The 26086-nt window shown below is 38.9% G+C and overlaps 1 protein-coding gene across 7 annotated transcripts in view; it reads left to right on the top strand.

Annotated features, from left to right (window-relative positions):
• The window catches only part of ELP1 (elongator acetyltransferase complex subunit 1), a 60539-nt gene that overhangs the window by 12347 nt on the left and 22106 nt on the right, over positions 1-26086 (top strand). For 5 of the 7 annotated variants that reach the window (XM_035254104.3, XM_035254091.3, XM_078373965.1 and 2 more), the window contains exons 6-26: positions 923-1008; positions 2139-2235; positions 2586-2676; positions 3806-3929; positions 4861-4954; positions 8013-8243; positions 9323-9493; positions 12601-12700; positions 14003-14185; positions 16793-16899; positions 17209-17312; positions 18473-18526; positions 18622-18727; positions 19556-19671; positions 20038-20111; positions 21293-21371; positions 21462-21541; positions 22749-22883; positions 22993-23078; positions 23390-23538; positions 25665-25788. In XM_035254104.3, the coding sequence (XP_035109995.2) occupies positions 923-1008; positions 2139-2235; positions 2586-2676; positions 3806-3929; positions 4861-4954; positions 8013-8243; positions 9323-9493; positions 12601-12700; positions 14003-14185; positions 16793-16899; positions 17209-17312; positions 18473-18526; positions 18622-18727; positions 19556-19671; positions 20038-20111; positions 21293-21371; positions 21462-21541; positions 22749-22883; positions 22993-23078; positions 23390-23538; positions 25665-25788 (2391 nt within the window). The remainder of the gene's footprint in view (positions 1-922; positions 1009-2138; positions 2236-2585; positions 2677-3805; positions 3930-4860; positions 4955-8012; positions 8244-9322; positions 9494-12600; positions 12701-14002; positions 14186-16792; positions 16900-17208; positions 17313-18472; positions 18527-18621; positions 18728-19555; positions 19672-20037; positions 20112-21292; positions 21372-21461; positions 21542-22748; positions 22884-22992; positions 23079-23389; positions 23539-25664; positions 25789-26086) is intronic. The other 2 variants (XM_078373975.1, XM_078373969.1) reach the window with 1 other exon arrangement.

Here is a 26086-nt window from a genome sequence, read left to right as displayed (position 1 = left end):
CTCTTACAGATGGATCCTACCTCCAGGAACAGGGGGGTTATGTTGTTTCAGCAACTCTGCCTTTATTGTTTATTTGAGAGAAGGGTTATGATCTAGAAAGAACAGCAGTCAGCCTGAAAGCCAGAAGATAGGGAGGGTCTCAATCTCTCAGTCTATGTGAGGAGCTATTTTGTGATCTGCAGTCCCCTCTCTCACCAGTGAGGTGAGGAGCTTGCAATCAGAGTTTTATTCCCAGTTCTTGTCCTGGGGTTTTGTGTTCCCGACATATTTTGTAGACTCTTCATGTTTCATTCTTCTTAATTATAAGGTAAGAGTGAGATCGCTGACTTGTGTCATCAAAGAAACTTGGAATATAAAAGATGGCAGTAAAATGCTTTCTGAAATAAGGAAGGGCATTTCAAATTCTTCAAAATCACTGCTGCATATAACATGAAACAGGGTTTTCTTGTATGATTGTTTGTTTGTTTTGAGATGGGGGTCTCGCTGTGTTGTCCAGGCTAGAGTGCAATGGTGCAATTATGGCTCACTGTAGCCTTGAACTCCTGAGTTCAAGTGATCCTCCTACTTCAGCCTCCTGAGTAGACGGAACCACAGGAGTGTGCCATCATGTCCAGCTAATTTTGTGTATTTTTTGTAGAGAGGGGGTCTCCCTATGTTACCAAGGCTGGTCTTGAACTCCTGGACTCAAGTGATCCTCCTGCCTCAGCCTCCCAAAGTGTTGGGACTATAGGCATGAGCCACCACACCCAGCCTGAAACATAGGTTTCTCAAATATTGACTGCTGGTCAATTTATTGAGAAGTCTTAGAGGACCTGAGTAATTGCCAATGACTAACTTCATGAAGATAGTAGTGAAACTGTTTTTGTTTCATTTCATGCAGCTTATTGGTTGTCTTGCATGTTCTGAATCAATTGTTCTCTAGGTAAGTTCATCACTATTGGATGGGGCAGGAAGGAGACACAGTTCCATGGATCAGAAGGCAGACAAGCAGCTTTTCAGATGGAAACAGTAAGTTTGGCTTGATGGATAAAGAGCCTTGACTGGAACAAATGTAAGTTTGCCACTCACCAGGAACTCTTTGGTGTCTGCTTAGATGCCAGTAATGAACAATTCTCTTCTGTTTTTGTAAAACTGCCTAGAGCCCTCAGGAAATGGGTCCCTCTGGAAAGATCCTTTTTTTTCTTGTTATTGCCAAGTTGCTTTGTTATTTATTATCATGGTAGCAAATAATTATAAGCAATATTCATCACCCAGTTTAAAAAATAAAACATCACAGACGAAGGAAACCCCTTGTATATCCTGTCCCTTTGCTCCCCAGAGAGAGCTGCCATCCTTCATTCATGTGGATGTTCTCATACTTTTCCCATATATGTATATATTAGATATTTTTCTTTTTCTTTTGGATAAAACTCTTTGTTTTCCTTACTTCTGGATTAGAAAATTCTAAAGACCATATAATGATGTCTTGATGACTCAGGAAGGACTTTTTAATTTTCTAATATAGGCAGACCCTGAATGCAGAGGCGTGTGGACACGAGAATCTTGCAAAGTCTTGGGGCACCTGGGGAGGTAGTGTCTGTGCCACATTAAATGCCTTTAAACTCTTATGTTTTATTTTAATTTATACAATATGAACATTTTTAAAAAATGTGAATTGAAAAATACCCCCAGGAAGATGTGCCATATTTACCTTCCAGCATACTGTCAAGTACCCCCACGGGCAGTATGTATCTCTGTTAGAAAAGTACAGATTACATTATCCTCATAACATTTAGAAGCTGTGACACCTTGGCAGGGAAGTTTCCTAACATTTCTGAGCCTCAGTATTCTCTGTAAAGTCAGCATCAAATGTCTCCTTACAAGGGCTGAGATGTGCAGGTGATGACATACATGAGACAGCTACTGCAGCGTCAGCACAGGGTAGGCACTCAAATGGTAGTTGCTGCTTTTTTTTTAGTAGACAAATAACTTCTGAGATTCTTTTTAAAGCATAGATTTTATTTCAAAACAACAATGAGGCAGGCTTTCAAAGTAGCTTAAACCTTGTGTAAGAGATCTATATTTAGTGGTCTGAGGCTTGTTTGATTCTGGGACACTTAAGGTCCCTTAGTAATATTGGTATTTCTTTCCCTCTTTAGCTTGAGTCTGCTTTGCCCTGGGATGACCACAGACCACGAGTTACCTGGCGTGGGGATGGACAGTTTTTTGCTGTGAGTGTTGTTTGCCCAGAAACAGGTATGGAAATATATTGCAGTTAAACAACAGTATAAAAAAATTTATCTTATTAAACTTCAGGAAAATTTTCTTTCTTTTGCTTTGAATAGGGTATAAATTATACATATGAGGTAAGGATCTGCTGCTTTAAATGTGAAATGAGTGTAGAGTTAAGAATTAGAAGAGTCCTTTGAGGCCATTGGTCCATCCTCCTACCTGGTGGACACACATTTTTTAATGAGATTAATCTAATTGGCTATGTAAAACTGTGGCAGTTTTTACTTGTAAGGAAGGTATTTGAAAAATTCTGAATAGACAAGTTTTATCATAATGTTGTAAGTGCGTGTCTGTTTGACTCCATTCCCGCACAGGGGCTCGGAAGGTCAGAGTGTGGAACCGAGAGTTTGCTTTGCAGTCAACCAGTGAGCCTGTGGCAGGACTGGGACCAGCCCTGGCTTGGAAGTGAGTGGGAGAAGAATTCTTAGAGAAATTCTTGGAACCAGGGTAGAGGTGGTGGTGCCCATTGATACTGATGATATAGATGTTTGTGTAACACAAAATGATTTTTACACTTCTTTGTTTGTGAGCCTGAATCTACCTTTATTTCTTCTTTTTGTTTTGCTCTCTGAAGTCTGAATTTAACTTGAATCGTAGATTTTAGGCTTCTTCACAAATTTCATCATTCCAAGGCCCCATATATTTTGCATTCCTAATTCTTAAAAGGTTCTGATTTTAAGGCAGAGTGTATATGAAGCCACTGTAAAGAGCAGAAAATGGTTTAGAAGAGAAGGCCTAGTTTGCAAGGCTTTATGGGCAAATGGAACTTTTGTGGATATTAGGGAAAGAGCTTCCTTCCTTGGCACAAATTCCCACAGTGGAGGATCTGCTTACTAAGGAACATGCAGGCTGGATGTAGACCTCCTCTTTCTTCCATTCTCCTTGGCCCAGTACCCTTGTGCAGGTCACAATTTGCCTGTCATATGTGGCTGCCTGATTTTAAATAGATGTATTTCCTCTGTTTCACCGCTATCTGTTATATGCAGACTTCTTGTTTCCCACCAGTATCTGAGTGGTATTGTATGATAGAGCAGAAGAGAAATGTATTTGAATTAAAACTCTAGAGACAAATGTGAATAACATGAGGCAATTAAGATGTTTTCAACAGATGGAGAAGTCTTAAAAAATAACTTCCTGAGCATAAATATTTGCTGAAATCATATAATTGAAAGAGAAATAGATTTTGATTTTTAGGACATTATACCTGGAAGGGTTTAGATAACTTATTATTTTTAAAGTCATCCAAATACAGTGTAAGTATATAAGGCTTTGTGGGTAAATGGAGCCTTCGTGTAAAATAGGAAAAGGCACTCTTTCCCCTGTGCAAGTACTGTCCCACAAGGGAATGAACCACTTGCTGAAAGACAAGGGATACATGGGATTTAAAACTTCCTTGGATAAAGATACTCATTCATTAATTCATTAATTCATTCATTCATGTTTGCTGAAAAAAAAATCTCTTTTCTGAATTTTATATATTCTTAAGCTAGTTAGATGAGCTTTGGATGTTGTAACACTCCAAGTTTGCTTTAAGACCCTCAGGCAGTTTGATTGCATCTACACAAGATAAACCCAACCAGCAGGATATTGTGTTTTTTGAGAAAAATGGACTCCTTCATGGACACTTTACACTTCCCTTCCTGAAAGATGAGGTTAAGGTAAGTGCCTGAGTTTATTTTGCCCTCAAATGTAGAGGACTTTCCATAGCTATAGAGGGGATTTATGTTTGATATGGATATATAAATAGACGCTTTAGAGTAAATAGTCATAAAAATGGTAGCTTCTTAGAACTGATTTTTAATAAAAGAGAAATTGTCTTTCCAAGGAGATTGTGCAAGTAAGAAAACATTTCTCCCCAACCTAGATAAAACAGAAATAGGAAATAAAAATGCTAATTTTACTGTTAATTTTGACAAAAGCATAATTTTTCCAGTAATGAAGATGATTTTCATTTATAACATTTAAATCTTAAGTGGTTTGTATACTATTAAGATCCTTGCTGAAGTGAGAACACATCAAATGTTATCTCTGTAAAATTTTAAACATCTTAAGTTGAGAGCTGAGTTTAATGAACTCTCATGTAACTATTGTTTACTTTCAGTAGACACCAACATTTTGCAAAACTATTTTGATCTATCCACTACTCTTTGGTTTATATATACACATACTAACATATATTTTTATTTCCTGGAGTTTTAATTCCAGAAATCATATTTTCAATATTTATTTCTAACAGTTAAGTACATTTTTCTTTAAATAGCCATAATTCCATTATATCTTACCTCAGTGTTGTCTTACAGCCAGTCCATATTCAGATTTCTCTGATTGTCTAAAAATGTCACCTTGTGTTTGGTTGTTTCTTTAGTCTCTTTTAAGCTTTAAGCATAATGTATTTCTTTTTTTTAAGGCCTCTACATAATGACACAAATTTTACAGATTTGTTTAATGCCTCTGTAGGTTAGTAATTTACAGCTAGGAATGAGCTCATGTAGTGGGATTATTTGATTTGAGAGAGGGAATACAGCTATTAGAAAAACTTGGAAGTAAATGTGTAACTGAAGGCCAATGACAGATCTTTTTCCCTACTAGGTAAACGACTTGCTCTGGAATGCAGATTCCACTGTGCTTGCAGTTTGGCTGGAAGACCTTCAGCAAGAGGAAGGCTCCATTCCAAAAACCTATGGTAAGGCAGCTGTAGTACCCCAGCCTTCTGCCCCATAAAGTGTAGTTGAAAATAGAAGGCTATGGGATTTCCTTCATCCCTTCTACTGAGTCCCTAGTAGAATCAAAGATGCTGAAGTGGGTAAATGGAGATGGGGGTGGTTAGGTTTTGATTGATAGTGGATTTCAGTCATGTATTGGTCAGGGTTCTCTAGAGAAACAGAAATAATACATATATATAATTCGTCCCTCAGTATTCTCAGGGGATTAGTTCCAGTATTGCCTGTGGACACCGAAATCTGCACTGGTCAAGTCCTGCAGTCAGCCCTGCAGAACCCTCATACAAAAAGTCAGCCTTCTGTATACTTGGGTTTTGCATTCCTCAAGTACCATATTTTTGATTCGCATTTGGTTGCACATATAGAATCTACAATATGGAGGGCCGACTGTATTCATTGAAAAGAATACGCATATAAATGGACTTGCTGCAGTTCCAGCCTGCGTTGTTCAAGGGTCAACTGTACTTACATAGAGAGACAGTGAGAGAGGGAATAGGGTGTGGCAGGAGGGAGAGAGAGTAATAGAGGTGTGGACAGATTTACTTTAAAAGATTGGCTAAGGTAGGGGGTGGGAAGATTGAAATCTGTGGGACAAGTTGGCAGGCTGGAAATTCAGGTAAGAATTGTTGTTGCAGTCTTGAGTATGAAATCTGTAGAGCAGGCTGGAAACTTAGGCAGGATTTCTGTTACAGCCTTAAGGCAGAATTCCTTCTTTTCTACGAAGCCTGTTTTTTGCTTTCAAGACCTTCAACTGAATGAATGGGACTCTCCCACATTATGGAGAGTAATCTGCTTTCCTTACAGTCAGCTGATTATAAATATTAATCACACCTACAGAATACCTTCACAGCAACATCTAGACTAGTGTTTCAGCAGACAGCTGGGCACCATAGCCTAGCCAAGTTGACATAAAAAATTAACCATTGCAAGTCATCAAGTGCTTTCCCTAGTGGATGGTATTACCACAGAAAAAACACCAACCAAAGGAATCCTGTGGATGTGAAAGAAGATTTAGATTAGGTGTAAAAGTAAGAATATTTTTATACCTTTTAAAATGTGTCAGTGTGTAGTTTTAAGTATTAATGACATGAAAATGTTAGAAAATAAAGATGAGAAAAAAAGAAATCTCATAGTTTTACCACTCAGTAATAATCACTATTCAAATTTTCTTGTCTTCTGGTTTTTTAACGTGTATATCTCAGTATAGCTATGATCTCATTTCTGTTAAAAGTGTTGGTATGATACATCTATATTATTTTAAATTGCTGTATTCCCATTCATAAATCTCATGCTGTTAGACGTTTATTTCTCATTATTGTCAACAGCAATGCACAGTAGATTTTTGTTCATAAATCTTTTTACTTGAATATTTTCTAAGTAGCTTTCAAACTCTTTAATCAGTAGAACCCTTTTAACTGAAATGTTAAGGAACGAATTATTCATTCAACACAATAGTTCGCAACCCTGGCCACACCTTTAGAAAAAAAAATAATGATATTCAAGCTTCATCTCAGAGTTCAATTCAGTGTGTTGGAATGGGGACTATACGTAAGTATTTAATTAAAAACCAAAAGTGGCTGAGTGCGATGGCTCATGCCTGTAATCGTAGCACTTTGGGAGCCTGAGGCAGGTGGATCACTTGAGGTCAGGAGTTCAAAACCAGCCCAGCCAACATAGTGAAACCCTGTCTCTACTAAAAATACAAAAAAATTAGCTGGGCATAGTGGCTTGTGCCTATAATCCCAGCTACTCGGGAGGCTGAGGCAGGAAAATCACTTGAACCTGAGAGGTGGAAGTTGCAGTGAGCCCAGATCGCGCCGCAGCACTCAAGCCTGGGCAGCAGAGTGAGACGCCATCTTAAAACACAAAAACAAAACCAAAAGCTCCCAAGTGGTTTTAAACAGCCACAGTTGAGAACCACTGATTAACCAATGTGTCAAGGGATGGCCCTGTGATATGCTGAACATAAAAATATTGTACTAGGCGAAACCCCATCTCTACTAAAAATTCAAAAATTAGTCTGGTGTGGTGGTGCGTGCCTGTAGTCCCAGCTACTCAGGAGCCTGAGGTGGTACAATCACTTTAACCTGGGAGGCAGAGGTTGCAGTGAGATTGCACCACTGCACTCCAGCCTGGGTGACAAAGTGAGACTCTGTCTCAAAAAAAAAAAAAAAAATATATATATATATACACACACACACACACACACACACACACATTGCACAAGAACAGCCACAACATCTGTCCTACAGAACATCAGCATGTGGTCTAACTTTGAAGTGTTGTAATAATATGGTTAAAGACTAGATTGTATTTGCTGTGATCACTAAGTTAAGCATTAGTGAGCAAGGAGATTGAGAAAATAAATTCCTTCATATAACTGATATTTCTTAATATAACTATTAGTCCTGATATAACTAAGGTCTTAATTTTTATGTGTCATCTGTTTAGTAAAGGTTGGTTTTGGCATGATTAGGTCTTGCTCTCAGTAGATGTTGGAAGGATAATTGCATGCTTATCTTCTTTGGGCTGCTGAATCAGGGTTAATACACAGATAGCCTTGGACATAAGTGCATGCAAAGCACCTGAAAGAACATAAGTAACTTAAGCCCAATACAACACAATAATGCTAGTCTGGATCTTGGATTGAGTGTTTTAATACATTTAATCTAATTGCCAAGTTATCTTCTTCCTGAATCTTCATGAGAAAACCAACTAAAACAATGCTTTGTCCTACTAGCCTTCCATTATGATCATTAAGTTTGGAAGTAAAGTTAAAAATAAACATACAAGTAAAAGTTAAAAATAGAAAAAAAACCATGTATTTCTAACTTTATTGATTCTTGACATTTTATCTGCACGGAAAGCTATTTTTTTGGCAGTTATTATTGTTCTTAGTTTAAAGAGGCTGAGCAGGAAGGGTCCTTTGAAAAAGAAAAGATTGCCCTTGTCCCCCTCTGGCAATTGATATGAAGTCTGCTTCCCAGCCTCTAATGACCTTCTTTTTCTTTTGCCCTGCAGTTCAGCTCTGGACTGTTGGAAACTATCACTGGTATCTCAAGCAAAGTTTATCCTTCAGCACCTGTGGGAAGAGCAAGATTGTATCTTTGATATGGGACCCTGTGACCCCATACCGGCTTCATGTTCTCTGTCAGGGCTGGCATTACTTCTGCTATGATTGGCACTGGACAACTGACCGGAGCTTAGGAGATAATTCAAGTGACTTGTCCAGTGTGGCTGTCATTGATGGAAGTAAGCTGCTGGAAATTGTGTCCATGAGCCTGCAAGGGGTCCTGGCCTGGGGGCTGCAGATGTGGTGGTTTGACTGGAACAGTGGGGAGTCTTTATTTGTTTTGGCTGTTTGGGTTACTTGTTTTATTTTTTAATTGAATGGGATATAAGGTGGGGTATATTCTCTTCTGAGAACCATCATCCCTCTTCCCCATGGCAGTTTCCTGTTATACGACATCTGTAGCCTTCACACATTTACTTGTCTGGCCTTTGAAGACACTGTAAACTTTGACTCTAGGGAGAGAGGACGACAACAGTAGAGTCTTGTGGGATTGGGTGTGTTAGCCTTACCTGTTTACCCTGACATGGGTTTATAATTGATCCTTGTACCACCCACTTATGTTGCTTTGTTTCCTGATATAAATGCTTGCCGATTATATACCTGTCCAGTACGTTCAGTACATGTCATAGATATTTGTCTAATACAAAGATTAGGTTGATATTTTATAATTGGGTAGAAGGTTTTTTAGGGGGTGGGATGAGGGGGAAAGATTGAGGAGTGAGGTAGTCACCTTAACGAGTAGTTTTATTGCTGATAATAAAAGGGAACACTTGCTTCTAAGATTATAATATGTGGTGGTATACTAATTCATGTTCTGTGTAATGTTCCATATAATACTGATTTTATATTCATGTATTCTATATAGAGAACTTAATCAGATCTGCCTTATTACAAAATCCACACATAAGAACCTGCTTTAAGGAATTTGAAGGTATTAATTCCTTTGGTTTACTGTGGCTTGGTTGCAGCCCCAGGTTTAAAGCTAGAGCTCTGACCTCTCAGCCTTTTTGCCTTAGTCCCTGGCACCTGAAACTCAAAGTTCTGAGATAGACTACTCTAGTCCTGGCAGTGACAGTGGCCGAGTATAGACAGAACCCATGACATTTCCCCACTCCACACTGTTTTTAAAGTTATGAGAAAAACACTAAGTTATTTTTTGTGAATTGCCATTACTGTTTAGATATACTGTGATGTTCAGATGGCTTATCTTTCAAACTGAATGTCCTTGTGTCTAATCCTCCTTTCTTTTTCACTGCAGACAGGGTATTGGTGACAGTCTTCCGGCAGACTGTGGTTCCGCCTCCCATGTGCAGCTACCAACTGCTGTTCCCACACCCTGTGAATCAAGTCACATTCTCTGCACACCCTCAAAAGAGTAATGACCTTGCTGTTCTAGATGCCAGTAACCAGATTTCTGTTTATAAACGTGGTATGTTAAAAAACTTCTACCAAGGTGTTCTGAATCAAGTCCCTTCTACTCCTACATAAAAGCAAATTATAGCTTTTGTTGCCATAGGTCTAGTGTTTCTCAAAATTGTGAAGTCTAGTTGATACCATTATCATTATGATATTTAATTGGCTTGGGTTTTTTGTTTTTTAAAAATCCTTCTCTGGTTTATACCAGCCATTCCTTTTCCATTGCTGAACTTGAAGAGTCAGTTATTTAAGAATAACATTGAGGCCGGGCACAGTGGCTCAAACCTGTAATCCCAGCACTTTGGGAGGCCGAGGCGGGTGGATCACGAGGTCAAGAGATTGAGACCATCCTGGTCAACAAGGTGAAACCCCGTCTCTACTAAAAATACAAAAAATTTAGGTAGGCATGGTGGCATACGCCTGTAGTCCCAACTACTCGGGAGGTTGAGGCAGGAGAATTGCTTGAACCCAGGAGTTGGAAGTTGCAGTGAGCCGAGATCGTGCCATTGCACTCCAATCTGGCTAACAAGAGCAAAACTCCGTCTCCAAAAAAAAAAAAGAACAACATTGAACTCTGGAAATAGCATAGTATGTTATTACATTGTTAACATGTTTTACTGTTTTCATTACCTTTACATGTATTTTCAGTTGATCTCATCCCTCCTAGGAGCTGTGTCAGAGATTATAGATGAGGGAACACTGTGTCAGAGGTTTTGCAATTTGTTTGAACAAGAATGGACAAGGACCTCAACACAGGCATTCTAGTTCTTCCACAGTCCTGCTGCTGTCAGTTCCTCATTGCTTTCTTGATGTACTGGGGAACCTGAAAGTTGCTTTTATTTGTGAGTTCTGTCATGAATTCTACCGGCATATGGCAGTGGTTGCCTTGTTTTCAAATATCTTTTGAATTCTCAGAAAAAGCCTAGATAGTTGCCAAGAGAGAATAATCAAAATTAATTAATTTAAATTGGAATTTCCTACTTTCATACCAGCTTTTCTGTTAAGTCAGCAGCGCACTGTTTACATGAATCCTCTCTGGATTTATCACCAGTTTCTCTGATTATAGTTTCACTGTATAAAATGCTATTACAGTCCTCCTTAAACTTTTTAAAATAGCTTTAAAAAAAAGTGCTGATATGTTCATTATCGAGGCAAAAAGAATCAGATGTAAGCTTTTTTGGTACTTACTGTATGATGCTAATGAGTTTATATGCCCCTTTATGATGTATGGGATGTTTTGCTCTGTGTTTGCTTAAAAAATAGCTTTATGGCCGGGCGCTGTGACTCATGCCTATAATCCCAGCACTTTGGGAGGCCGACGTGGGTAGATCATGAGGTCAGGAGTTCAAAACCAGCCAGGCCAAAATGGTGAAACCTCGCCTCTACTAAAAATGCAAAAATTAGGCAGACATGGTGGTGGGTGCCTGTAATCCCAGCTACCTGGGAGGCTGAGCCAGGAGAATCGCTTGAACCCGGCAGTTGGAGGTTGCAGTTAGCCAAGCTGGAGCCACTGCATTCCAGCCTGGGCGACAAGAGTGAGACTATCTCAGGGGGAAAAAAAAGCTTCATATCATTCATCTATTTAAAGTGTACACTTCAGTGGTTAATTGTGTGTATGTTTAAATTCACCGAGTTGTACAGTCATTATCACGAACTATTGTAGGACATTTTTATCTCCTCAGAATAAAACCCTGTACCACCTGCATTCATTTTACTTGATAGAAAACTCCCTGGATGAGATAGGACAGGTTGAACGCTCTGTTTTTGAAAGATGGTTTGGCATCAATTTGTGGGGTGGCCCTAGCTCAGGGGTACCTGGAGACAGAGATTCCAGTTAGGAGAAGCTGTTGTCAAGTGTCCAGGCAGGAGCTAGTGAGGGCTTGAGCCAGGGCAGTGTTCATAGAAACGGAAAGAAGAGAGAGATCATAACAAATCCATGAACTAAAAACCCTGAGAAGTTAAAGAGCCCACTGGGGAGAGTTCGGATATAAGAGATTCTGGAAAAAGAGATGGTGGACTGAACAGGTCAGGGCTCAGTGCCCAAGCTGAAGGGAAATTAAGAACCTGGAGCCAAGTGGTAGACATTTGAACGGTGTGGAGATGAGTTAGTTGCCAAATTTTTCAAAGATGGTGTTAGATGTGTCCTGTGTATCACTCCTTTTCCCCACATTGTTTCTTGATTGTTTATTATATGCAGGCTTTTTCTAGTACTTGGCTTGTTGTATTAGAAAACTAGTTGTACTTTTGTCTACTACTTGTTATTCTAGCTGTAGACAAAAGATCAAATAAATATAACCTATCAGATGGCAAGTGCTGTGGAGAAAAATTAAGCAAAATAAGGGATAGGGAGAGCTTAAGAATAGGGGTTTACACAGGGAAGGTGGCTTTCTTATTTAGTGTGATCCCAAAGACCTCTCTGTGAAGGTGACATTTAAACAGAGATCTGGTGAGAATCACAGTGGGAGCCATGCAGACATCTAGGGTAAGAGCAGCCCAAGCATTCTATGCTTGAGGGCGAAGAACAACAACAAAAAAAGAGTGTTCCAAGCAGAGTAAAAAGCAACCCAGAAGTGCCTGTTGTGTTTAGAAAACAGCCAGGAGGCCAGGGTGGTGGCAGAAGAGCAAATGAGGGGAAGGTGTTGGGTGAGGTCAGAGAGGTGACAGGAATAAGCTCTTGTAGGGCCTGGCAGCTTTTCATCTGAGTGAGACAGGATGCTACCAGAGGGCTTAGAGTGGAGGAGCGCAGTGTTCTGGCGGAATTTTTTTAAAGGCTTGCATTGGCTGCTGTGCAGTGAATAAACTGGATGAAGAATAGAAAGAAAATGTCTTTTAAGCAGGTGCTAGGACTTCAGAGAATTTGAGGATATTGAGAGATGGTTGAGGACAATGGAGGAAAGAGGGTAGCCTCTCCACCTGGTCTTGCTGAGATGTGGCCTTTGTCAGAAGGATTATGACTGATGTGATCTTAAGGGAAAAGTAATATTTCAAGGAGGTTGACATGTGGTTATGTTTTAGCTTGCCGTTTGCCTTCTAGAACTCATTAATTGCAGACACCATCCCCTTAGTACTAGGAGAAATGTTATAGTTTGCAATGATAGTATTTGCATTTTTGTTTTTCAGGTGATTGTCCAAGGGCTGACCCTACAGTAAAACTGGGAGCTGTGGGTGGAAGTGGATTTAAAGTTTCCCTTATAACTCCTCATCTGGAAAAGAGATACAAGTAGGTTCTTAATTATCTTGGGCCTCTGGAAAGAGAATCAGCTAACATTCAGTACTTACCAATTTGAAAAAACAAAGTGTAGAGGTTAGGTAACATACCCAAGGTCATGGGCCTGGTAACTAGAGAATCTAGGATTTGATTCTATTCTGTTTGATAAGTCCATGTTCTTCATTACTGAACTACTCTGCCTCCAGGGGACATTTACTGTTAGATTAATAGATTAACTGAGTACAACAAATAACAGAATTTAATAAATAATATTTCTTAAATATGTGTGATATAGTTAATAAATACAGCAGAAGTGTTCAACCTGTATATGATTTGGAGGCTGCCTGTATAATGCTTAGTAGTTTTTAAAGAGCATTTACATGCATTATTTCATTTCACAGACTTGAAACCACTAGAGAAGAGATAGAAGACAAATTAGAAAGTATGAGGCAGTTTAGAATATAGTTTTATTAAAAAAAAAATTGATGAGAATAATGCCAAGTCATTTTTTAGGAGGATAATGGGAAGATTTCATGAAAGACATGAATACTCATTGAAATCCTTGGGGAAGGGATAAGTTTGAGGTTGGCAAAGAATTGGGAACACTGGGTCTAGTGGGGAAGAAAGTGTCGGTGAAAACCAGAGGTGGGACTGATTCTCCATGGGATACTCTGTGCAAATGCAGTGGGGAGCCTGAGTCCGGGAGAGATGCATCTAATTAAGAAGATCAGGCTAGTGACCAGCTTCATCAGTGGGAGCTGCGGATTTGCCACCTGATCTAAAAGACAGGAAGTAGCCATTATCAGTTTCTGTGTGAGGTGACAAGAACAGTGCCCTGGTCAAGTGTGTAAAGGCTACCAAAGGAACACATTGGAGACATGGAAACCATCTCTCCAGCTAGTCAGTCAATTTAAGGTGAGGTGCTTAGGAAAGGACCCATTCTACTGAGAGTCACATACCTGCCAGAGCCTGGTTTGAATGCTGGTAAGCCGTGGCAGTGGAAAAGCTCCAGGGATCATTAGTGTAGGGACTAGCACAGGTAATTTTCTTGTGTAGTCAGTTTTTCTCAAGATTCTCTTCAAATCTAAAGATTTCAGGGCATGAGAAATTTAAGGAAAATATAAAAACATATTCTTAAGCCAGACAAAGATTAATTTTAGATTTTCTGGTATTTGGTGGTATCTCAGGTTTTGTCCCGCCAAATAATTAGGAATTGACTGTGTACAAGATGCTTTGTTCTTCCTTCATTCAGGAACATCTTAATGGTTTTTAAATTTTATTCATGTCTCGGATATTCTTCAATATTTAAAACAGAATTCAGTTTGAGAATAATGAAGAGCAAGATGTAAACCCACTGAAACTAGGCCTTCTCACTTGGATTGAAGAAAACATCTTTTTGGCTGTAAGCCACAGTGAGTCCAGACCCCAGTCCATCATTCACCATTTGACTGTAGCCCCTTCTGAGATGGATGAAGAGCAGGGACAGCTCAATGTCAGGTATTGCAGTTATTTCCCTGTACTCCACGTGTTAAGCAAATGGAGTTAGGTTTTTGTTTTTTATGAGCTTAGAATTTTTTTGACTTCCCATGAGCAAGGTTGAAGAGCAGTAGCTTTCTTATCAGACACTTAACAAGAGGTTTAAATCTAGTTTTGAGCGATGTCAAAATAACAGACCAAAAATATATCAAAAAGTTGTGAAAAGTAGGATAAATATTAATGGATGAAACAACATTTTAAAGATGTGTTAAATATTTTAATTCAGCGTCTCCCCACATTTCTCCAGAGTGATTATTATATGTTACAATTGATTTTTTAATAACTGTCAAGCATAATTAGAGTGGCTAATTCTCATGAGCTAATGTGATGGGAAGAAATTTTGTATAAATGCCGTCATGTGCATATATATGCATGTATATATAAAAATACATATATATGCATACCTTTTCTATGTTTAGATACACAAATACTTGACATTGTGTTGCCTGTAGTATTCTGTAAAGTAATGTGCTGTCCAGGTTTGCAGCCTAGTAGCAATAGGCCATACCACATAGCCTAGGGGGCATAGTAGGCTATACCATCTAGGTTTGTGTAAGTACACTCTGTGAGGTTTGCACAATGATGAAATCACCTAACAACACATTTCTCAGACATAGCCCCATCATTAAATGATACATAACTGCATATATATGGTTTGTTTAGATGTGGTGACTTCAAAATGCTTCTTCTAGCCTCCTCCTCTAGATATCCTATCTTGTTCTTGACTACATTTGCCACCAGAAAGTCTCTGTTCTTCTTTGCTGAAATTTTGCTGTTCTCTGGGCCTGAGTTTTCTTTTGTTTCCTGACTCTATCTTCATCATGTAACAGGTTTCAGTTAATGAATGCTCTTTTCTGTAATATAAGCCCTGTTATGTAGTAGGTAGCATTTTCTAGCCAGTTCCCAGAACTTCTTGTTTCCAGTATCAAGATTTGGCAACTTTTTCCACTGATACTAATCCATCCCCGCATTAATTTGTAATTAAAGCCCTACTGGTGAGATTTCTCTTCTGAGAAACATTGTTGCAAAATTAGGAAGCTTTCATATATATATATACACACATTTATAGACATAGAAACATTTTAATGCAGTCATTTGCTCCTACTCTTTGACTCATAGTGCTTCACGATACTTTGAAAAAGCCTTTTGTTAACATGTCTAAATGCAGAATATGTTCTAGAAATATGTAGCACTTAAAGTAAACCAGTAGCTTACCTTTGGGAAAGCAGAGCAATTTACTAAATTTCTACTTCTTCGGATTTGAAATTCTTTTTCATTAGCTTGTGAGGCAAAAGCTTGATGCAGTCATCTCGTTTGGTATAAAAGAAATGAGAAGTCATTTACAGTATATTTCTACTGCCTTGACTTTTATTTCTCAAAAAGACTGTTTTGTTCATATAAAATACTAATGTTTTTGAGGACTGCAAAATCCTTCAATTAAGTAGTTTACATTTACTGTAGCTTATACTCTGTAAAAAGTGCTCTTCTAAATGCTTTCTCTGTTTTCGCTTATTTACTTCTCATAATACCTTTAAGGTATGTGCCATTTGCACCATCCTTTACAGATGAGACAACTAAGACATGGAGCAGTTAGATGACTTGCCTGAGATCATGCAGGTGGGGCCAGGATTGAATCCCAGCCAGTCTAGCTCCGGAGTTTGTTCTCTTCTTGATAATTTATTCTCACAAAATTGGAGGCATTTGTGGAGGAATTCTCCATTGTTATAATTTTTAGGTTTTTTGTAGATTGGTTAAACACTTTGAATTAAATGTTAGCATTAGCATCATTTGTTTTTATCACTACCTCTTTGTCTCCTTTTTTTTTTTTCAAATCACTACCTCTTCCTCCTCTTTTTCTACTTCCATGGCTATGGTCCAAGCTACTTGAGAAGCTGAGGCGGGAGAATCACTTGAGCCTAGGAGGTTGAGATTGCAGTGAGCTATGATTGTGTCACTGCATTCCAGCCTGGGCAACAGAGCGAGACACTGAAAAAAGGAATGAAATTTTACTTCTCTCCATTGACTCAGGAAAAAAATGTAATGGCGTTAACAAATTCCCTTCATCTCATTAGTGAAAATCCAGTTTTCCGTAAATCAGTATGATAGTGATAGAGATATTGAGTGTGATCATTTTTCTGCAGACCAACTGCTTTAATTATTTTAAGCAGACAGAAATGACACCAGTACCGTCCATGTCCAATGAAGGCAATACATTGTAATAAGTTACAGTAAGTAGTGGCCAGAAGAGGAGCAATGACTTCATAATGTAAACGACTACGTGATTGGGTTTATAGAATATGGTGTCATGTAGCAGATGTGGCTTTATCTGGGCTTTGGTTTGGAATGGTTTTATCTATTCATCCAACCATCTGTCTCTAAGTGTATGAGAGGGAGAGAGTGTGCGTGTGGGGAGGGGGTACTGGGTGTGTATATATGTATTTTGTCTACATTGTATTGAAGTAGGTAGTGTAACACCAAAAGGAAATTGTTTGTTTTCAAAATCAGTGAAATGTCACTATTTTTTAGAAAAACAGTCTGTGTACATGTCCTCCTCCTTTTTTTTGTCAGTTCATCTGCAACGGTGGATGGGGTCATAATCAGTCTATGTTGCAATTCCAAGACCAAGTCAGTAGCATTACAGCTGACTGATGGCCAGATATTTAAGTACCTTTGGGGTGAGTATCAAGGTGTTATGAAAGCATGTTATGACTTACATAGATGCTTAGTTTTTAAGAACATGTACTTGCATCTTGTCACTCCAATATTGATTGTCAATAACTATCTTTTAAAGATCTTGGAAAACCCTATGCTTTAGAGTGGAATTGGCAGGTGTATTCTCCTCCTGTTTACTCTTGTAAGGAACCCACATACTCTTAAAAAAGTGATGGAAATTGCAGGTTAGGTGTTTTAGCAACTATTGATGTTGATGGTTTTTTACAAAGAGCACATCAACTGTTTGTAAACTAGATCTGTGAATCTTACAGAGTCACCTTCTCTTGCTGTTAAACCATGGAAGAACTCTGGTGGATTTCCTGTTCGGTTTCCTTATACATGCACCCAGATTGAATTGGCCATGATTGGAGAAGAGGTAAGTGAACTCAGAGCAGGAAACTTACTTAAAGAAGTTACCCAGGGACTGATGGCATTAGGTAGAAAGAGCGTGGGCTTTGGAGGTGGAGTTGGGTCTCCTCTAAATGTCAAAGCAATAGTGGGAAATGATCTCACTTTCATAAGCTACACCTTCTTCATCTATAAAGTGGGAAAATCAGTATCTAGCTATCAGGGTTCAGAAGACTAAATGAGATAATGTATGTGATTAGCAACCTTTTATCCCTAGTTGTACAAATCATTCAAAGTTTATTAAATATCTTTTGAGGAAAACAGAAGTGTGATCTTGAAAATAGTTTTAGTGGGTTTTTATTCAACAAATATTAGAATGCCTACAATTGTGGGGGGATGGTAGAATACAGTGGTTAGAAAACAAAACCACTTGACTAATTCCTCCTCTTCTGGAACTTGTGATCTATTAATTTTGATATAATGATTCCTTTTGTAGGGAGTGTGATGGAAATGGACAGGGTGAACTGGTAGAGAATAGTGAGATGTTTGAGGGGCAATTTGAGGATGGTGGCTGTGAGAGTGGGAATCCTGCATTTGGTGGTCCAGGAAGACCTCTCTGGGCCAGTGATGTGTGTGCTGAGAGGTGAAGAAAAAGAAGGCTCTCTCCAGGGAGAAGGAACAACAAACTCCTTGAGCTTAGCAAGAGCTCATCTTATTCAAGAGGCTGAATGGAAGCATTGTGGCTGGAGCTCAATGACAGTCATAGGAGGGAATTTGGATTTTTTAAATGAACAAAGATTAGAAATTTCTTGTGATTTTTAATCAACAGAGTAATGTGTTCTGCTTCATGGTTTGGACAGTGATTCTGGCTGTCCAGAAGAGAGTCAGTTGGAGAGTGATTTGAGTGGAATATGGGATCAACATGGAGATTGCTGAGTGGAGTCAGGGTGGGAGAAAAGAAGATGGGTTTGAGATATATGTAGGAGCTGGAGATGTCAGGGCTTGCTGATGGATTGGATGGCTTTGCATTCCGCTTTGCACTGGACCAGCCACGTCTTAGGTATCTATCTTTAGTCCTGATTATAATTTAGGTGTGAAGTCATAGGGTGGTAGAGCTGTGTGATAGAAAAGCTAGATTTAACTAATTGAAATAGAATTGCTTTTAATTTCAGTTTTATTTCTTTACAGGAATGTGTCCTTGGTCTGACTGATAGGTGTCGTTTTTTCATCAATGACATTGAGGTATCAAGGCTTGGTTTGGTATTGGATTTTTTTCACATTGTTGGCTCCGAGTAATCTAGCTAACTTTCCCTCATGCCTCTCTGGCCTTATTTCAGGTTGCATCAAATGCCACATCATTTGCAGTATATGATGAGTTTTTGTTGTTGACAACCCATTCCCATACCTGCCAGTGTTTTTGTCTGAGGGATGCTTCATTTAAAAGTAAGTTTTCAGCGTATAAAATAGAGATAGTCCCTTCTCCAGTGTCTTTTGGAGTCTTGATAACTTTTGGAATTCTTCATCTACTTTGGCTTTTTATCAAGGAGTCCTCAGCTGGAGAAAATCTTTAGAGTTCATTTACTTAGACCCTAATCTGAACGTAATATCTCAGTTAAATTATTCTGCACTTTAGTAAAGACACCCAAGCTCCTTCTTCAAGCAGCACATTCTAAAGTTAAAAATTCTTCAGGAAATTTTATTATGTAACTTACCCAGTATTTTATTTGGAATTACTATGTAGATACCAAATTGGTAGACTGTTTTACCTCCTGGGTAACATTTTCCCACTGTGGCCACCCTACACTGTACATCTGGGCTCCATCTCGTGTTTTGTAGGATATTGGCTGTATTTTGTCTTCAGTTCCATGCTCAGTCTATCTCTCTCTGTGTGTATGTGTTCTTTTTTCTAAAAAACCAGCTTATTTTCTTTGTTTCTAACTTGGAAATAGGGAATCTTTTGTCATTGATATGATTATAGTACACTGGTGATGCTAAGAAGTAGAGAAGTTGCCCCAATTCTTACTGTGTTTCTCCAGATTGTTTGAGAAGTTATGTGTGTGAATATGCATGAGGGCTCTAAGAGGGAGGGCAAGTTCAGGGGTGAGTGTGTTCATCAGCAGGGCTGATGGTCTTGAGGTTGAGTGGGAGAACTAGGGAACACGGTTGTTAATTGTTCTCTTCCATTTCAGATAATATGTGTGGTTTCAATTGCAATTAATGGAGAGTGGCTTGTTGTGATAATTAAGGCTTATTAATTAATGGTGTATTTAGCATTACAGGCCAGTCTGAGCAGCAGTCATGTGTCCAATGGGGAAGTTCTTCGGAAAGTGGAAAGAGGTTCACGGATTGTCACTGTTGTGCCCCAGGATACAAAGCTTATATTACAGGTAAACTGGTTTTTCAGACAAGATAGATAGTCTGATTGTCATTCAGCCAAGTACCAAGCATAATTCCTGCAGGTTGTGTTTTAGGCTCTCTTATCCTTTGTATCATTTATTGTAAACCTTTCCTTTATAGCTTTCTGTTAGCTTTATTCAAAGGAGTGTTGATGCAGGCTGTAACCAGTAAGGCTCAAAGGGAACAATTTTCTTGAAAGTCAAGGTAAATATTGAGAACAACCAAATTATGCTAAAAGTGTGCTAATTTTAGAGAGTTGTGGGAGTTCTCTACAAAGAGTTAGGTAAAATTGTGTATCCTGGCTATTTGAACGTTTTCTACTTAATTAAAAATGTTGTTGCTTTGATTTGTTTAAGATGCCAAGGGGGAACTTAGAAGTTGTTCATCATCGAGCCCTGGTTTTAGCCCAGATACGGAAGTGGTTGGACAGGTAAGTGGCATTGTACTGTTTGCAGCTAGTTAGCTTATTGTGATTTACATGTGAAGACAGTAAGTATTTTATTACAATTTTGAAAACTTAAAAGTTTGAAAAGCCCTCATTACCTGTATCCTTAATAAGATTCTTTGAGGCTATTTTTTTTCTTTATCTTTTGACCTTAAGACAGTATTTTGTGGTGGAGATTCCTAGCAGAAAGAATCATGATGCTCATCATATAAAGCAGGGCTTCTTTTAACCTGAGGGAATGCACCTGGGTTTTAGGTGGCCTATGAACCCGGGGATATTGTACACACCAAACTATGTTTTTGTGTATTTATTCAAGTAGAAAGCCAACAGCCTTTAACAGATTTACGGGGGACCCTATGACCCAAAAGAGCCTGCGCCACTCTGATGAAGGAAATGACTATTTTCTGAACCTATTTGGAGGAACCTATTTGTAATAGAAAGATCTATACTAATGTTTTACTTAAAAGGTAGACCTAAATTCTGTGATGATTTTCGTTCTTTCTCTCCTTCCCTCCCTCCCTCCCTCCTTTCTTCTCTTCTTCCCTCCCTTCCTTCCTTTCATTTCTTTCTTCCTTCCTTTCTCTCTCTCTCTTTCTTTTTCTCTCTCTTTTTTTCTTTTCTTTCTTTCAGCAGAGTCTCACTCTGTCGTCCAGGATGGAGTGCATTGGCACAATCTCATCTCACTGCAACCTCTGCATCCGGGGTTCATGCAGTCTTCCCACCTCAGCCTCCCGCATAGCTAGGATTACAGATGTGTACCACCACGCCTAGCTAGTTTTTTTTCTGTTTTTAGTAGAGATGTGGTTTCACCATGTTGGCCAGGCTGGTCTCAAACTTCTGACCTCAAGTGATCTGCCCACCAAAGTTCTAGGATTATAGGTGTGAACCACCATGCCCGGCCTTCTGTCATGATTTTCTATCGTATGTATGTGAGGATATAGTTCTCAGATAGCCATGAGGACTCAATCACACCTATTATGAAAGTAAATGAATGTGATACCTAATTTTTGTGTTCTGTAATTTCAGAGTAGAAATTCAGTAGTAGTAGCTTGGTATTGGGGCTGTAATCTGATTATAACTGGTTTGTATCATAATGAAAATATACTGGGCCCGGGGAGCTTAGTTTTTATGAATATCCTTTCTATTCTTTCTCTGTCTCCTCACAGACTTATGTATAAAGAGGCATTTGAATGCATGAGAAAACTGAGAATCAATCTCAATCTGATTTATGACCATAACCCTAAGGTAACTTTCTAAGCTGGCATTTTTCTCTAGCTTACTTTGTACCTGAACTAATATGATCTGAACAAAGATGTTTTTCCCCTTTTTTGGTAGGTGTTTCTGGAAAATGTGGAAACCTTCATTAAACAGATAGATTCTGTGAATCATATTAATTTGTTTTTTACAGAATTGAAGTAAGTATTCTGAATAATTCATGAGTATCATTTCCATAATTTTCTCTCTTCTTATTAAGGAAATCAAACATAAATAGCTAGAGAAGAAAAATTACTTACTGTTCATTTTAAAAAATTGCTGTAACTCTTAGATGCCAGTTGGTTTTTTGCTCTTTTCCTTTCTTATTAAAACAGCCTGTCTAAAACTGTGTCCTTAAAATATGTCATTCAGAATTATTATTTGCCTTGATTTTTAGGTATACATATAAAACTATTTGTTTTTCTTAGGAGATTGAAATCAAATGGCATCTTTCTCTCTGATGATCTTTCCTCTCAACTTTGTAATGAAACATTTTCCAATTAGAGAAAAGTTGAGAGAATTGTCCAGTAAGCAGCCTGTATATACCCCACCTAGAGTTGCCAGTTTATATTTTTCTATATACACGTTCTCATTCTCTATAATCTATGCATCCATCATTCACCTTGTTTGTAGACAAATTTCTAAGTGAGTATGACATCACTTCACTCTACCCTCTATACTTCTTCCTCGTATATCATTAACTAGAGTGCATTCTTTGTGTGTGGGTTGGCTTTGTTGCATTTTTTCAGGTCATATTTATCTACAGTGAAGTGCCCAAATCCTAAGGTGCCATGTAGTGTGTTTTGGCAAATGTATACTTCATGTAACCTGAACCTCTATCAAGTTAAAGGGCATTTAATCCTTTTCAGAAAGTTGCTTCAAATTCCTTTTCAATCAGTCCCTGTCCCATTCCCCAGACAACTACTGTTCTGAGTTTCTCACCATAAATCAGTTTTGCCTCTTCAAGAACTTCATCTAAATGGGAGCGTACAGTATTACCCTTCTACAGTTGCTTTCATCAAGCATATTGTCTTGAGGTTCATCTGTGTTTTTGTATGTTTCACTAGTTCATTCTTTTTTTATTGCTCAGTAGGATGCCATGTTTGAATACACCACTGTTTGCTCATTCATTCCCCTGTTGCTGGACCCATGGATTGTACCCTGTTTGGGGCTAATGTGACTAAAGCTTCTACAAACATTTGTATAAGTCTTTTATGGACAGGTTTTATTTCTCAGTATTTTTATAATTAAACTCTTTTCCAAAAGTCATTTTTATTTATCATCATCAGCATGCCGGGTGTATGTTAGTAATTTGATCGCTAGGCTACATGTTCTGTTGGTGACCTTTCCACACACACCTGTTCTTAGAGAAGAAGATGTCACAAAGACCATGTACCCTCCACCAGTTAGCAGCAGCGTCCACTTGTCCAAGGATGACGGGAAAAAACTAGACCTTGTCTGCGATGCTATGAGAGCAGCCATGGAGAACATAAATCCCCAGAAGTACGTATGCTGTCACTAGGCAGCATCCTATAAAAAACAGAAGTGTGTAGTTGTCCTTGTCCAGCCTATTCGTCTTTCTCATTCTGGTGTTCTTCACTTACTACCTCAGGTACTGCCTATCCATACTTACATCTCACGTGAAGAAGGCAACCCCAGAGCTGGAAATTGTACTGCAGAAAGTACACGAGCTTCAAGGTAGAGATCTTACAGAGAAAGTGCTTAACGTGGCTGTGATTGCCACTAGTCATCTGCAGGTGACCATTACCATGTCATTGCCACACCACAGATTTAACATGTGACCTTTTAGCTGCCATTTTAAGACCCGTTTCAGTTTTTTTCAGTGCTGCCCTCTAAAGCATATATAAGAGTTTCAAAAGTGTATATTCTTCTGGTGTCCAGTTCTGTTCAGAAAAATGTATTACTTTGCCCTTTTGGTTATGTTGCTAGGTCTGTGGGTTTTTTCCCCCAAATGATTTTGTTTTATTTTGTTTTCTAAACACTGTTAGGAAATACTTCCCCTGATCCTGATGCTGTGAGTGCTGAAGAGGCTTTGAAATACTTGCTGCTTCTGGTAGATGTTAATGAATTATATGATCATTCTCTTGGCACCTATGACTTTGATTTGGTTCTCATGGTAGCTGAGAAGTCACAGAAGGTATGTGGAATTCTTACTTTTATGCCATTTTGGTCCTTGTTTATATAATCATGAGAGTGTGAAACCCTGCTCCCAGTAGTGCAGTGGCTTTTCTGATACCACCATGTGAGTGTAGGGCTGGAGACACATCTGTGAGTTTCCAGGGCCCACTTTCCATCACAGTTCTCCATCATAGTTCTGTGCTTACGAAAGTGTTTTGATTGTGAGGTTGAGGACGTGAAGTAAAATGACATCGTTATTTTTCAGATGATGGGCATATATATGAGTTAATTTCTTCTCTTATAAAGGAAACATAACAAGTGATTCATGTTCCGCTCCAGTTCTTTCTCACGTGGCTCTTTTTTCTAGTGGAGAGTGGGCACATGGAGCACAGAAGGCTCAGAGCCTCCTTTCCTGTATTGGTACATATGCTGTGGTCAAAAACTCTGAGCGCCACTGGTCTGCATAATTTTTATCTAGTTTTTCGGCAGCCTCAGTCTCTTCCCATGATCTCTCCAAAAAGGAGAATGGAATCCTTCATTTCTCTGCTTAAAATCCTTCATGAGCTCCCATTGTTCCTAGGATAAAATTCAGAAGCCATAATACTGCTTAGAAACCCTTCCTTGACCTGGCCCCTGTGTATCTTTCCATTCTCACTTTTTGGAATTGTCTTTTTTTCCTTTGCTCATGGAGGAAAGACAGTGCTTTTGTCCCTCTTCCCTCACCCTTCACCACTAACCAGCACATGCCTTGGTAGGCAGCATTAATTCTGCCACCCATGACTGCTTCCACCCTCACCATTCACCTGATTCTCATCTAGGTGAAAGGATGCCAAGGTGGCCCCTTCCCGGTAAGACATTCATGCTTCCTTTCAGGAACTGGACGAGGTGACCCTCCTGTGTGCTTTTGTTGCACACAGTGCCTACTCCTGCAGACTACAGTGTTTCTCCTTCTAGAATACAGTATTTATTTATTTATTTATTTTTGAGACAAGGTCTGGCTCTATCACCCAGGCTGGAGTGCAGTGGCACCATCTTGGCTCACTGCAGCCTACGCCACCTAGGCTCAAATAATCCTCCCACCTGAGTTTACAGACGCGCACCACCATGCCTGGCTAAGTTTTGTATTTTTTGTCGAGATGGGGTTTCGCCATGTTTCCCAGACTGGTCTCAAACTCATGAGCTCAAGTGATCCACCTGCCTTGACCTCCCAGAGTGCTGAGAATGAGCCTTTAATTATTTGTTTTCTTGGGGTTTTTTCCTGTGTTTGTCCTTACATGTATTTATCCTGTCGGTCCAGGGAAATTGCATTAAAAACGGGAAGCACCTCTTCATTAGGAAGAAAGTTTGCTTAGAGGGCATGGCACAGAGCTTGAGATGGTAGTGCCAATAAATACTAGGTTGGCAGGGTCTCAGAGTTTTGTGTCCAACTCAGTATAATTTTATTTTTGTTTTAATGTGGTCTTCTCAGGAGATCATGGACTGTCATGAAAACAGCACCAAGAGCAATGTCTTTAGACTTTTAGGAGAAACTTAGATGCATCTGTTGAATATCTTCTAGACTGAAACCTTATTTTCCTTATTAGCCTATGAAATAATGATAGGGTGAGACTTAGTGAAGGAAGTGACTGTTATTCCAAATGTAACCTAATGTGAAATCCACATGTGAAAGCATTTTTACCAAAGCTTGTTTGATGTTCAGCTGACCCTTGCACAATATGAGTTTGAACTGTGTGAGTTTGAATTGTGTGGGTGTATCTATTTGTGGATTTCTCTCAAATACAGTTGGCCCTTTGGGTCCACGGATTCTGCATCCACAACCAATGTGGTTCAAAAATACAGTATTTGCAGGATTTGAAACTTGCAGATACAAAGGGCCAACTTTTTGTGTATGCAGGCTCCATGGGGTCAAGCGCAGGACTGGAGTCTGCTTGGATTTTGGTATCCTTGGGGGTTCCTGGAACCAATTCCCCATGGATACTGGGGATGACTATAGTTTGATTTTATATATTACATAATACGTAGTTAATATATAACATACATTTAAAAATTCTGTAGCTTTGGGTTTATTGCTATATGTAAATGCTATTTTCTATTCTTGTATATAAATATCACAAATAATAAAGTTCTCATTAATCATTTTTTTAGGATCCCAAAGAATATCTTCCATTTCTTAATACACTTAAGAAAATGGAAACTAATTATCAGCGGTTTACTATAGACAAATACTTGAAACGATATGAAAAAGCCATTGGCCACCTCAGCAAATGTGGTAAGTGTGGGGATTGGTATGTTCATTTCTGCTTCAGATCTTCTTTGGAATGAGGCAAGGTATAAATTAAACTGTTAGTTTAGAAAGTGACTGATTTCACTTCCCACTCCTGTAACAGTTATGTACACTCACCTTATTTTGTCCTGTGTTCTGAAAAGCTAAAGGTAAAAAGAACTGGAGGAGCTCCCTAGGCAAGAACGTCAAGCAGATCCTTTTTAGGTTCGGATTGAGCACCTGCGTACTTAGCTTCAGTGCTCAGAATCAAAATTGGTTGATAGTTCTTCCTTCTTATGCTGTT

This window comes from Callithrix jacchus, chromosome 1 (genome assembly GCF_049354715.1).
Source record: "Callithrix jacchus isolate 240 chromosome 1, calJac240_pri, whole genome shotgun sequence".
Taxonomy (NCBI): Eukaryota; Metazoa; Chordata; class Mammalia; order Primates; family Cebidae; genus Callithrix; species Callithrix jacchus.
The sequence above is the reverse complement of the archived record's forward strand: the minus strand, read 5'-3'. Positions and strand labels throughout refer to the sequence as shown.